We start from the raw sequence: 14,565 nt of genomic DNA on the forward strand, positions 1-14,565 counted from the left end.
ATGAACCATGGGGAAAAAAGTTATAGAAAAAAATATATGTAAAAAAAGATTTTATTTTTGGGTAGCGTGACTCACGCTTCCAATATTTTGTTTTCTGTTTGCTGAGAACATGTGCTTTGCCTAAAAATACTGACCAATCAAATTCATGTCACTATGCTTATAGCCACGCCCAAACAAGTGCAGCAACAGTTTGACACTGGAGCGCTGTCCACGCTTTTTTTTTTAAACGCACGAAATGCACGGGATTTGAGAGGAGTTTTGCGCTTGGCATTTTCCAAATAAGGATATCCTACTATGAGTACTACGCTGGAATACTACATCGAATTTTCAAACGGCTACACTGGCTTCGTCTTTCCTGATCGAAAGGGGGTGTATTGTTTATATGTGTAGATAATAGACTCTGCATTCTAATGGTCAAATGGCGATTTCGGTATAAAAATGTAGACAAGGACCTTCAAGAGTAAACATGACATATGAAAATTTTTAGATGCAGAATGTGATGAAGAATACGATGCAATCAATTTTAAATTTGTTTGCGAAAAATCGATTTTAATGACAACTTTAAAGCCTAAAAAAAAAAATAGGTGTGGTTACGGTAACACAACCTACCCTATTTTTAGGGGCCGACCCTAACACTTTTTTTTTACATTTGTCAATAAAAAATAAAAAATAAAAAACCGAGTGCAGAAAACGCAATGAAACTGAAAGCGAAAGCGCTCGAGTCGCACACTTATTTCCCTGTGAAGTAGGTTTAATTTGTACACATTGTCATTAGAAACAAAAGTTTTAAAAAAAAAGTGATTGCCTACCTTCCTAGCCTATTTAGTTTGGCTATGTTACCTTAAAGCCATATGTACTCGATGACTATACACGCTAATTGCTTTACCAACAGCTGGAGACATGCTAAATTAAGTTCCCTGCAAAATATTGTGGTCTAGGACCCCTTAAATGTTGAGATATTTGAATTTTTATTTTGATCTAGATCGTCCTATTTATAGATTTGCCAACAGAGGGAACGTTGACGCAAGGGAAATAACTCCGCGTCTTTGTTGACATCCTCACTTTTTCAGAGGCTAGAACAAGCTGTAATGCATGTATATGGTCCGCGCATTGCGACATATCGTCATTATATGGCCTTATGATGCATTTGACATCGATTGTGGGCAAACTACACTTTGTAAACACGGGAGCGCGTACATATGCCTTTAAGGTAGCAACATCGGCCAGAAGAAGGGTAACATTTTGTTATCATTGATATATCCCTAACAAATGGGAATTTGTCAATGATATTTGGCATGCATATAGATAATAGACCCTAGTTAACATTTGTAAAGTTAACTTTGCTAAAATATCAATATTTTTTTATATATTTTTTATTTTTATTTTTTATTTTTTTCATGGTACGAAAAACGCACAAAAAAAGCACGTTTTGTAACACAGTATTTTTATTTCAGAAGCACCTGCAAAGCTCCCAGAGGCTAAAACTAATTACAAGAAGCATATCTTTGGTGTGTGCCTCTACAATTATTGTCAGAGTGACCTATTTTTGATAATCGTGGTTTTAATTTTCACGTTTATTAACGTAAAAATATTGCCATAAAATATAAATTTTATGAGCATCAGTCATTCTGCTGCAAAACCTGAGGCACACACCACAGGTAAACATAATTTAAAAACACATGCAAAATTTCAAGGCTCTAGCTTGATTGGTTTTGAAAATATCATGTTACAAAGTGCAAAAATGGTCAATTTTCGGCAAAGTTTGTGAAGTGAAACGAACACATGGAGTAAAAGTGAATAAGTGAAAAAAAATCAGAAACATCGGCCAAAAAAGGTGAAAAAAATACTTTTTGACTCACATGCGAAGCAAAAGTGAGTCTATGTACTCACCCGAGTCGTCCGGCCGGCCGTCCGGAAAACTTTAACGTTGGATATTTCTTGGACACTATTCAGTCTATCAGTACCAAATTTGGCAAGATGGTGTATGATGACAAGGCCCCAACAAACATACATAGCATCTTGACCTTGCTTCAAGGTCAAGGTCGCAGGGGCCATAAATGTTGTCTAAAAAACAGCTTTTTTTCAAATTTTTCGCATTTTCTCTGAAGTTTTTGAGATTGAATACCTCACCTATATATGATATATAGGGCAAAGTAAGCCCCATCTTTTGATACCAGTTTGGTTTACATTGCTTCAAGGTCAAGGTCACAGGAGCTCTTCAAAGTTGGATTGTATACATATTTTGAAGTGACCTTGACCCTGAACTATGGAAGATAACTGTTTCAAACTTAAAAATTATGTGGGGCACATGTTATGCTTTCATCATGAGACACATTTGGTCACATATGATCAAGGTCAAGGTCACTTTGACCCTTATGAAATGTGACCAAAATAAGGTAGTGAACCACTAAAAGTGACCATATCTCATGGTAGAAAGAGCCAATAAGCACCATTGTACTTCCTATGTCTTGAATTAACAGCTTTGTGTTGCATGACCTTGGATGACCTTGACCTTGGGTCAAGGTCACATGTATTTTGGTAGGAAAAATGTGTAAAGCAGTTCTTAGTGTATGATGTCATTGCTAGGTTTAGTTATTTGACCTTGACCCTGAAGGTCAAGGTCATGTCAAGGTCAAGCATGTGAGTCGTATGGGCTTTGCCCTTCTTGTTTCTTCTTTTTGCCAAGAAAGTGCCTTTATGATAGCTTAATCATTCTACTTTTACACACTTTTTTTTTCCAATTCTGTTGAGTAGTTTTCGATTTATTGACTGATTACTGAGGTAGAGGTGCCCCTAAATTTTCGAGAAAGACGCTCTGAAAATAACATTTTTGGGGCACCTCTACCTCAGTAATCAGTCAATAAATCGAAAACTACTCAACAGAATTGAAAAAAATAAAAAGTGTGTAAAAGTAGAATGATTAAGCTATCATAAAGGCACTTTCTTGACAAAAAGGAAAAAAAAGTGTTTTTTTCACCTTTTTTGGCCAATGTTGCTTCCTTAACCACACCTATTTTTTTTTTGTGGCCTAATGAGCAAACTCATTAACTAATTTTTAAGCCTCTGAGCTGAAATGCAATACCAAAGTCCGGGATTCATCGAAGATTACTGGACCAAAATTTCAACCAATTTGGTTGAAAAATGAGAGCGTGACAGTGCCGCCTCAACTTTCACGAAAAGCCGGGTATGACGTCATCAAAGACATTTATCAAAAAATGAAAAAAACATCTGGAGATACCATACTCAGGATCTCTCATGTCAAGTTTCATGAAGATCGGTCCAGTAGTTTTCTCTGAATCGCTCTACGCACACAGACACACACACACACACAGACACCACGACCCTCGTCTCGATTCCCCCCCTCTACGTTAAAACATTTAGTCAAAACTTGACTAAATGTCAAAAGAAACAAAAATCAACAACAATAAAAACCTAGATAGTTTTCGATAGTTCAAATAGGCAAGAGAGGTCGTGAAAATACCCTGTAGAATTAGAGGAAATTACAGGCGTGCAACGATCACACATGGCCCTTCGTGGTCGGCTGGGCGTTAAGCAAACAAACAAACAAACAAACACCATTCAGAGTTTCTGAGCCTTGGGAGGTATTCCCGCTCATAGGTCGGCGGCTGGGCGCGTAGGGCTCAGAAAATGTGTGCAACGACATAGGAGTCATCACTTAAGATCTCAAGACCTAAACGACGTAGGCTAGTAATGTAGGAAAAGATCGACGAAGGCTGCGTGCGACTTGCAGGTGTTGATCTGTTGACCATACAATATTCAGCATACCCGCTGTTTGTTTTTAGAACTCGTCTGTCGGTGTGGACAGGGCGCATTTCCTCCTGCAGGCTTTGGGGTTGATGTTGCAACTTGCATGGTGTTTGTGCATTGAGCTCCATAAACATGGGGCCCTTTGTGTATGTCCATCTCTTTTCCTGTCGTGCATAATTTACTGACAACTGTCCACCACCTGTTGTCGTTGATTGACGCTTAGACCATTTTGATTATAGTCAGCGATGGGATGGAGGGGTGGACGAAGTGGAATTGGGTTACTGGAGAGAGAGAGACAGACAGAGATTTTGATTGATTAATTGATATGAGTTTGTGTGTGTGTGTGTGTGTGTGTGTGTGTGTGTGTGTGTGTGTGTGTGTGTGTGTGTGTGTGTGTGTGTGTGTGTGAGAAGCAGGAAGCGTACAATTCATAAAGATAGGAAGAATACAATTCGTATACAGTTCCCTCACATAAAGAAAAGACAACCTGCTTTGGGGCAAGCGGAAGAGTACAATTCCTATTCAAACCAGCAAAATGGCAGAAGAGAGAAAATTTCATTTTCCACTTCTGGAAACTGTGGAATCGATTTTTCCTTCCGTCGGCTCACCAGCCCTTAAATAGACCCACTTTTTATACAATGTCAACTGCGAAGAATCGGTTGAAGTTTAAACAAGTTCTTTCTGTGAAGTAGTTCGTAGTCAAGTAGCGTAATTTCCACCATTATTCATTGTCTTGGGCTCCGCACATAGATTCAAATGACGTCAAGCATCAGAGTTTGATGTTCTGCCGAGGGATGCATTTCACAGACATTGTATCCGGCGAATAATTCAGAATTACCGTGTCTGTTACTGTTAGAGAGAAAACAAAGCAACGATTCTTTCTTCCCTTCCCAACTTTTTGCACATCTCAAGTTGGATTTAACTTGACCCTGGGGACACCGTTGTAAAACCGCTTTACGGAATAATTTGATTTCGGTAGATGGAAGAGAAACGCAGCTTTAAAGTCCTGTGCGATAGACAGATTACTGAATCAACATAGTATTGGGTAATTAAATTGGTGCGTGTAGGCTGATGGGAGTGTATAATTTACGTCACAAATTTGAATAGAATTGATGTCAACATCTGAGTTCCCTGGCCCCGCTTTCTGGTTATCCAAAAAAGGTACTTTTGACCCCTTAGGTTTAAGACGTGATGAGCAGTGTGTATGTGTCTACATAGTTTTGTATAATTGTTCCATTGTGATATTCAATAGGGATTAAATCGATGTTGCGCTTGATACTGATAGTTTTTTTTTCTCTGCAAAATATTCAGTGCCGCTCACTTTATTATCGTTTCCTCTCTATGAACCGCTGTTGCACGTGAATATTTGATTTTCATACTTGGCGTTTCCTTTCATTTACATTTTTTGGGCAATGGAAGGAAATTAGGAATATGTTTGCTTGTGCTGGTAATATTTGAATGTTCGTTTGATTCGGAATAATATATGTTTACGATTCCCCGAAGGAGGCAGTCTAAGTCGGAAGTGACGTGTGCTAAAAAAAAAAAGAGACGTTTTACAGTCGTTAAAATGAATCAGAATGTTAAGAGCCTTATGGCATCCGTGGAAGCATCATTCTAAGAAATTGTCGTTTTTGTGAAAAAAATAACATCCGAACGAAAATGTGTTACAGAATACAGAATACAGTATTTATTGAGCCAAGTGACATTAAAAAACATTTAAAGCACAAGGAATTTCGCGTAGTGTTGGTAAAATCACGCACACACACGCTTCTTATTGACGAGTTATGAGACTAGGACAGTTGTCAAGATGTTGTCACTGTTGTAATTTGAGTGTTTTCTTGTCGTGTTTCAGGCTGGCAACGACCCCTACGCCTTCGTGGAGTTCTACGATCACCAGTCGGCAGCCGCGGCACTGGCAGCCATGAACAAGAGATTGTGTATGGGCAAGGTGAGTACTGAACACTCGGAACTGTGTGGTGTCTAGAACACATTTGGTGACGGTTTGGTTGTAATGTTGGTGGGATTGTTGAGGTGGATAACTGCCACGGTTGGCAGATTGGTTGTTTTGGGGTTGGTTGGATCGTGTTTTGAGCGAGAGTGAGTTTGGAGTAGTTTAGTGCTTGCGAGATTTGTCATCATTCATGTGCAATGTTGGTTGGTTGTTTGTGCATTTTTGTGCATGTTTTTGCATTTTTGGTTGGCCAGCGATTGAGACGTGACGCAAGGTAAGTCTTGTTTTGTCTGACCGACTCCCGGGGTTATTCACGTCAGGTCTTGGAAAGGGAATGGATCGTCGAAATGTCAAGTGCTTTTGGTAACATTCCGTTTTCAACGGCCAATAACTCACACTTTGAGTAGAAAAGAAGTATCTGAGCTGTCTCCAGGAGTCATAACTTATTCTCAGCGGAGAATTGGAGCCGGATGGGTTGAGACTTTGTTGAAGAACATAGTTTTAAGTGTTGTAAAAAGCATTGTAAAAACTCTCGCAGGCAAGAGCTGAATTGCATGGAGTTCTTGTCATGACATCGCTTTATTTATATTGTAACTCACAGAATGCGAACGAATTGTCCAAACAGCCGTATTTTGACTACGGAGAGAGGACTGAATGAGAGAGGACTGAATCGCCATGAGGTTTACTCGCAGACTGCGAATAAATTATCTCAAGTTATCAGGCTTGCTGTCTACACCTACAGCAGTGTAAGCAGAGAGGGAGGGGGTGAGAGAGAGTTGTCTGAGTGCCCTTTCCACTGCGGGGCGGTGTGTCCCAATGTTGTCTGCACGGTGTCCCTGGAGGGGACGGGCGAGTGAAGCCCCGTGAGTGGCGCAGCTGCTCAAGCTGCCAGCAGGCTGGGTCTTCCTTGGACTCGGTGCTGATTAAACTGCTCCACCACTCACACAAGCTTCTGCTCCGACAACTTTTCTGTATTCCAAGGGCTTGTTCGGTCTGCTTCATAGCTTTGAAGTGCCGTTTGGTCGCTGAGGATTTTTTCCTTGTAAGTTTAGCCTGTCTTCCTCTTTCGACGATAAAGTTGTAGAAATGGAGACACCGACAGAAATAAGAACTGCGGACACACACACGCTCGCGTATACGTTAACGCACACGGAGGCATTCACGCACGCACACCCTCACATACACACACACCCACACACCAACACCAGCCCCATTTGTTTTAACCGGTTAGTACCCCCTCACACTGTATTGTAAGCTGTGTGCTTGCACATACAGAAGTCTGCAAGAGAATGAAGACAACACTGCTGGTTTAATTACAGCACACGATCTGAGGTCGTGGTGAACACTAAAAATCACGATTTTTGACTCACATGCGAAGCAAAAGTGAGTCTATGTACTCACCCGAGTCGTCCGTCTGGACGTCTGGACGTCCGTCCGTCTGGACGTCCTTCCGTCCGGAAAACTTTAACGTTGGATATTTCTTGGACACTATTCAGTCTATCAGTACCAAATTTGGCAAGATGGTGTATGATGACAAGGCCACAAAAAACATACATAGCATCTTGACCTTGCTTCAAGGTCAAGGTCGCAGGGGCCATAAATGTTGTCTAAAAAACAGCTATTTTTCACATTTTTCCCATTTTCTCTGAAGTTTTTGAGATTCAATACCTCACCTATATATGATATATAGGGCAAAGTAAGCCCCATCTTTTGATACCAGTTTGGTTTACCTTGCTTCAAGGTCAAGGTCACAGGAGCTCTTCAAAGTTGGATTGTATACATATTTTGAAGTGACCTTGACCCTGAACTATGGAAGATAACTGTTTCAAACTTAAAAATTTTGTGGGGCACATGTTATGCTTTCATCATGAGACACATTTGGTCACATATGGTCAAGGTCACTTTGACCCTTATGAAATGTGACCAAAATAAGGTAGTGAACCACTAAAAGTGACCATATCTCATGGTAGAAAGAGCCAATAAGCACCATTGTACTTCCTATGTCTTGAATTAACAGCTTTGTGTTGCATGACCTTGGATGACCTTGACCTTGGGTCAAGGTCACATGTATTTTGGTAGGAAAAATGTGTAAAGCAGTTCTTAGTGTATGTTGTCATTGCTAGGTTTAGTTATTTGACCTTGACCCTGAAGGTCAAGGTCATGTAAAGGTCAAGGTCAAGCATGTGAGTCGTATGGGCTTTGCTCTTCTTGTTCTTTAATTGTCATAATGGCACCTTTACTCCAATTTTGGTTCTGATTGTTTTAAATGATGGTTTCATCACTTGTTCAAGCACATATATAGTGCCAAAACATGATTTTCATCCATAACATTGATTAAATGGCTGTTAGCAATTGTAACGAAAAACGGTATTAAAAAAAGTTGTGTTAGGGTTGTCAAGATATTTCCAAAACTAATAGCACTGGCCACTTTAAAATTAGCCTGGATGTTTATTATGAATATATCTATGATTTTAACCACCAGCTTTGGCCGAGATTTGACCAAAAAATGACTTGTTGCATGTAAAGAAATCCCAAAATTGTACATTTTCAAAAAAGTGCAATATATCAGCTAGGCACATGGCTGAGGTCTAAACTGTGCATTAACATCACACAAATAACTGTAGAAAATTTGAAGTAATTCTGTCCATTTGTTTTAGAAATATCTTGACAATGCTGTTGTGCATGTTCGAAAACGCGATTTTGAGAAAATCAACTCTAAAGTGTGGTTAAATAATTTTATTATGTGTTAGGTGTCATAAATGCAACAACAGAAGAACAACATGCACATGCTTGTCAGTATTTAATAAGGAACTTCAGAAATCATTTTAATTCCCTTACCACAGCTATTCATGAACCCCTGCTAAGTAATCCTCAATATCCATGTTCAACTGCGCGTAATCCAATGCACGCTAACGTCGCTGCTGCACCGCAACTGCTGGATCCTGGTAGCTGGTTATTCCAAAGGAATCAAGTTTTTGGAAGCACAAAGTAGCATAATGTTATGGTTTAATGGCAAGTGCCTCAAAGATTTCCAGTCTCTTTCTCTCTTCATCATTGTAGACTATTGTTGCATCTGCAACGGCCAGATCAATGCGGCGATGTCCAAAATGAGATGATGGAAGGCTTCATTTGTGTTTTGTGTACCACCATGAAACCACGGCGTTGCCAGGTGCCGTCCACTGAAACTGTTACATCTGTTCCTTGTGCATCAGTCAGTTCTTGCACAGCTTCTTCCATCGACTTCTTTGCGACAGACTTGTGGCTTTCAATATCTGCTTTTTGTGATTCTCCCAACTGTTTTTGTGAGGTGGGTGTGGCATGTTCATGTTACCCAAGAAACGCTCGGCTGCTTTTTCATTTTTTTCAAAGGAAGAAGATTGCAAGTGGGAACCGCCTGTTTGCCTCATACACTTTACCACACTTTTTTTGATGTGAACAGTTCTTCTTTGTGCTGGCACTGACAGGTGAACACAATTTTACCTGCCTGGTTTGTCCTATGTTCAGTCACATCTGACAGTCTTTTTTGTTCGCACCAAGTGGGTTGCTTGCACAATGGACACAACAATTTCTGGATAAAAGTGACCAAAAGTTCCATGTCTACAAACCTGAACCCAGTCATGCTGTCGTCAGAGTCAAACTCCACATGTTCTTGTTTCAATTTGGCAAAAGAAGCTGATGTTTTGAGGTATGATGTGGAACTGGGCGTAGGAGGTGGAGAATCCGAGCACATGTGTGTTTTGTTTTGGTTCGAAGTTTCTCCGACGTCGATCGAATCGGGAACTGAAGCAGCTTGCCCTTCACTCATTATAGCTTTCCTTCTGTATTCAGAATGTTGATTTCCATAAAACTTCCGTTTACAAGATCTATCTGCCCGTTTTATCCGTCGTTTTCCCATGTTTGCTTGTTTGGATGACAACAAAGCTGAGATTTCAAAAGAACGGAAGCCACAGCGAAGAAATAGGAAAGATGAAGGCGTTTACTTAGGCGCACTGTGATTGGTTGTTCGCCACACCGTCTCAGCGCTGGCTCAGTAAAGTTCTATTTATATCAACCAATCAAACAATTTGTTACTTCGAGTTTTTGACCTTGCACTGATCAGACAGAGCTTGCCGAGGCCGTTAGTTTGGTATTTGAATGAGCATTATGCGTGCGATAGAAGCCGAGTTATGAGTAAACTAAATTATGAATAGATAATGAGATTAGTCAGAAAGACAAATTAGGCACACATACATTTGAAAATACACAATTAAACACATTTATTATAAACAAACTACAATTCCAACATGCAGAAGTGAAATTAGATAGGTTTTAGTTTGGTATTATGTAAAAACCAAAAACCATGAAAAATCGAGATTTTTTGCGTTTGACCATGGTAGTACCTGACCTTAACTGTTCAGTCGTATGACCGATTGTCAGGATTGGAACAGTGGCAGGTTGAACTTGCTCTGAACTGCAGTGATTTTAGATCTTGACAAGTTAGAGAGAACGGAAAACATGGGTATTTTTTGTTGAAAGCTCATTTGTCGTAATGTTTTTCAAAGCGTCACCAATCAGTCACTTGAGTAAACAAGCTTCATTATTAGCAGAGTGTAATTGTTTGGTAGTGCTATTACCAAGCTAGCCACGAACGCACTGGCAGCTGTGTCCACTGAACGAGAACAACATCCTGGCAGGCGATGGTCACTTACAGTGTGAATACTCCCACCAACACCCCCACCTCCTCCCCCCCCCCCCCCCCACCCCCTGCTGTACCTGTCTGTGTAATGGGACCATCCCTTCGTCTCCTGGCCGACCTACAAGTCCATAAAAGCAGAGTTATTACACGGGCCGAGAAATTGCCTGTAAGACTCTCACCCCTCTTCTGGCCGACAAGACGAAAAAATCAATTAGGACGCTTGTTGTCATCAATTTAGCAGATAAAATGAAAATCGCCCCGGACTTGCTTTGAAGTGCCGCCCGCCCGTCTTCAGCCCTTTTGCCTGTCTACCACCGTTCCGACGGTGCAAAAAGTGTAGAGGAGGATTGAGGGAGGGAAGGGTTTTGGGCTTTTTTTTTTTGGGGGGGGGGGGGGGGGGGGGTACGAGACTCTTGCAGTTAATAGTTGGTGGAATGTAGTACATTTTTTTTGAGAGACAGAGAAGGGGGGGGGGGGGGGGGTGGGGTGGGTAAGCTGGGTCGTGGCAGTAAATGGCATTGTGTAATCGCTACTGTGTGCCTGTGGCTCGGGGGTGGGGGATTTAGTCAGCAGGGCTGATGCTTCTTTAGATGGCCTTAGCGTGACGGGCCGGCGGCTTGGGCGGATTTGCCGTCCCCCTTTCTGCGACCTGCAATCCCTTTCTGGAGAGATTTGTGGACAAAAAGTAACCAGCGATGGCAAAAGGATGGTGTGGTAACTGTCTGCGGGACGCTAAGAGGGGAGGAGGGTCGTCTTGGGAGGAACCTTGCGGAAGGACACCTTGGCACTGAGAACTGTAGTTGCTCATGGTGCTACTTTGCTGTAGTTGGTTCCAGTGGTATAAACGATGGGTAATTTTGTTGTTGGTTGGTGGTTGGAACTGTTATTGCGGTTTTGAAGATACCGTCTTTCCCGTTTAAAGGATTGTTTACATGACTTGTGTCTTCAGAGCGTAAGATAAAGGCATCCTTCCACTTGGACACTTACCACATCCAACATCCTGGCTGCTGCCAGAGCAGAGTAAAAGTGTGTGATGAATTGGTGAGAGTTTGGGTTAAACTGTTTTATTCAACGTTTGTGCATTATTTACAAAAAAACGCATATAGTGTAAACAACAACAAGCATAATGCTTATAGTGGTGTTTACAGTTTTCTAGAAAAATACATATAAATGGCGGCTATTGTACAGTTTAAATGTAAAGCAAGCAAACATGAAAAGAAAATTGAATGAAAATTGTACATCAAAACAAAAATCCGTTGGTGAGAGTTTCGAAATTAATAGAAAAAGTTCATCCTGCACACAAAGTGAGGCAGGCAGGCAGTTTATTTTTTGTTTGTGTCCAAGCCAAAGGATGCTCCTATCCCATGTAAAAGCCTGAACAAAATGAGGTGGCAAGCATAATTGCACATGAAGGGATGTATGTTTAATGAAGAATTAAGTGGACGAAGGTCTCCTTCCTGGCACCGAGCAGTGTTTGTTGTGGCGGTGGTGGTAAGGCTGGTGTAGTTGGTCCCGGTGGTGCCGTAGATGGAGCAATTTAGAATTCTTGTTGGTGGGAAGTGTTCTTGAGGGTTTAACGGTCAGTCCGTACCTTGGCGTGGATTGGTGCGGGGTTGAAATGAACAGGATCAGGGTATACACAGGGGGATAGCGGGCAAGGACCAATTCTGGGAACTATTGCTCCTTATGCCCCGCGTCTGATCAGTCAGCGAGGCAGTTCAACTTTTCCGATTTAGAAGGGGGAAACTTTTACGGCTTTAATGTAGTTAGCCGTATGTGCATTATCTCGGAACAAGTTCCCTACTATAAGGGAAAGCGTGAGAGGTTTTCGAAATGGCGAGTGGAGAGGAAGCGCAAATGACAGTGTCGACATGCGCCTTGTCGAGGCGGGCGACTGTGGCCGCTGTGAACTGCTTTGTGAAATAGCTGTGGTGCAGAGCAAATTTACTTAGCACCGTTTCCGGTATCATCCATAATTTAGCGGCCACAGGACTCGTGCATTAAGTGAGGCGTTAACGGCTTTGGGGATCTTTAGCCGATCGATGCATGGGCCCGCAATCGCTGATTTGTCGCTTCACTTCTCCACTTTTGTCTCACGTCATCCGCCATTTCCCTACCTACCCTTTCTCTCCGTTCCACTGCCTCTCCCCCGGTCCCACAACCACCACCCTACCCCTCGTCCACGCTACACCCCACCCCCCTTACCCCTAGAATCTCGCATACGAGCACACATACCCCTTACGAACTTCTCTGTCTTCTCTTTACTGCCTGATTTGAATTTCATAAGTACCAATCATGGGACACCTTCCTGCCCCCCCGCCACATAGCCTAAAGTACAGCTTCCCTCCTCGCACCCTTTAGCCTCTCGTTTTTCATGCAGTTGATTATGCAGTCAGCGCGTGAGTAAGAAGAAAGCGATTGACACGTAGACCATCGTGGACATGGATCGGAGGAACATGGCCACCATTGTCGGTGCCATGCATTCCCTGCTATTAGTTCCACTCGTCTGATCATGGCCTTCAACGATCAATCTTTTGTACCCACTGCTGCCTGGCATTCATGATTGAGATCCTCAAAAGGCTGCATGCAACTATGGCTTCTTTTTCTTGCCTTTGTGGTGCTGTTGCAAATCTGCCATTGATTAGCATCGAGCATGGTGTTTTTTCGAAACTCTGAAGCGTTGAATTGCTGGGCTTTAAGCTCATTCCATGCGTGGAATCTCGCTATTCAATCTTTCTGATTATTATCAGACAGGATTTTCTTTGCCCTGAAACCCCCCCACACCTATGGCCATTGGATCTTTGACGAGATTTCCATTGTCGCTGCTGACAAACCGGTAGTATTGCTTTTGTCCGAGTTCAGTTTTAGAACTCTTCAGTCTTGTGCTCGTCGAGGTTGAAGTTCATGAAGCTTGTCTGTGCGTTATGACATACAAGAGAAAGAGAAGAGAGAGACAGAGACAGAAAGAGAGAGTTAGTTTCGTCTATTGGAATGTCTCCGTTTCTTCAGTCTTTTCGGGAAATCCCCAAACTCAGGTATCTTTTACCCTAAAACATGCAGACCTGCAAGAACATGATCCGCGGGGCAACCGACGCCCATCCCATCCCTCGCATGCAAAACACTCACTGTGGGGCTGAAACGATTGCCGAAATGGAAGGAAGGCTGTGATGTGTAGCTGTTTCCGGGCGTTGACAAGTTTGATGGAAATTAATTTAGTGCCCAGGCTCCATCCAGTGTTTGGGCGTAAGCCGTACACACATTGGCAGACAGACATACTGTATATGACGGGGGGAATGAAAAACAAGTCGCGTAAGGCGAAATTACTACATTTAGTCAAGCTGTGGAACTCACAGAATGAAACTGAACGTAGTCCGCCGCTAGTGCAAAAGGCAGTGAAAGTGACGAGCCTGTTTGGCGCGGTAGCGATTGCGCTGTGCTTCATAGCACGCTTTACTGTACCTCTCTTCGTTTTAACTTTCTGAGCGTGTTTTTAATCCAAACATATCATATCTATATGTTTTTGGAATCAGGAACCGACAAGGAATAAGATGAAATAGTTTTTAAAACGATTTCGGAAATTTAATTTTGATCATAATTTTTATATTTTTAATTTTCAGAGCTTGTTTTTAATCCAAATATAACATATGTATATGTTTTTGGAATCAGAAAATGACGAAGAATAAGATGAAATTGTTTTTGGATCGTTTAATAAAAAAATAATTTTAATTACAAATTTCCGATTTTTAATGACCAAACTCACTCATTAGTTTTTAAGCCACCAAGCTGAAATGCAATACCAAACCCCGGGCTTCGTCGAAGATTGCTTTGCCAAAATTTCAATCAATTTGATTGAAAAATGAGGGTGTGACAGTGCCGCCTCAACTTTTACAAAAAGCCGGATATGACGTCATCAAAGGTATTTATCGAAAAAATGAAAAAAACTTCCGGGGATATCATACCCAGGAACTCTCATGTCAAATTTCATAAAGATCGGTCCAGTGGTTTAGTCTGAATCACTCTACACACACACACAGACAGACAGACACACATACACCACGACCCTCGTCTCGATTCCCCCCTCTATGTTAAAACATTTAGTCAAAACTTGACTAAATGTAAAGAGCGAGAAAAGTAAAGGGATGGGTATGAAATTGTAAGTTAGTCCGGGATT

General features: G+C 41.7%; 1 protein-coding gene across 1 annotated transcript in view; it reads left to right on the top strand.

Moving 5' to 3' along the window:
- The window catches only part of LOC138981739 (nucleolysin TIAR-like), a gene marked incomplete in the record, with an annotated part of 159,070 nt that overhangs the window by 24,706 nt on the left and 119,799 nt on the right, over window positions 1–14,565 (top strand). The window contains 1 exon segment of the mRNA XM_070354813.1: window positions 5,621–5,716. Within this exon segment, the coding sequence (XP_070210914.1) occupies window positions 5,621–5,716 (96 nt within the window).

Source organism: Littorina saxatilis, linkage group LG12 (assembly GCF_037325665.1).
Source record: "Littorina saxatilis isolate snail1 linkage group LG12, US_GU_Lsax_2.0, whole genome shotgun sequence".
Taxonomy (NCBI): domain Eukaryota; kingdom Metazoa; phylum Mollusca; class Gastropoda; order Littorinimorpha; family Littorinidae; genus Littorina; species Littorina saxatilis.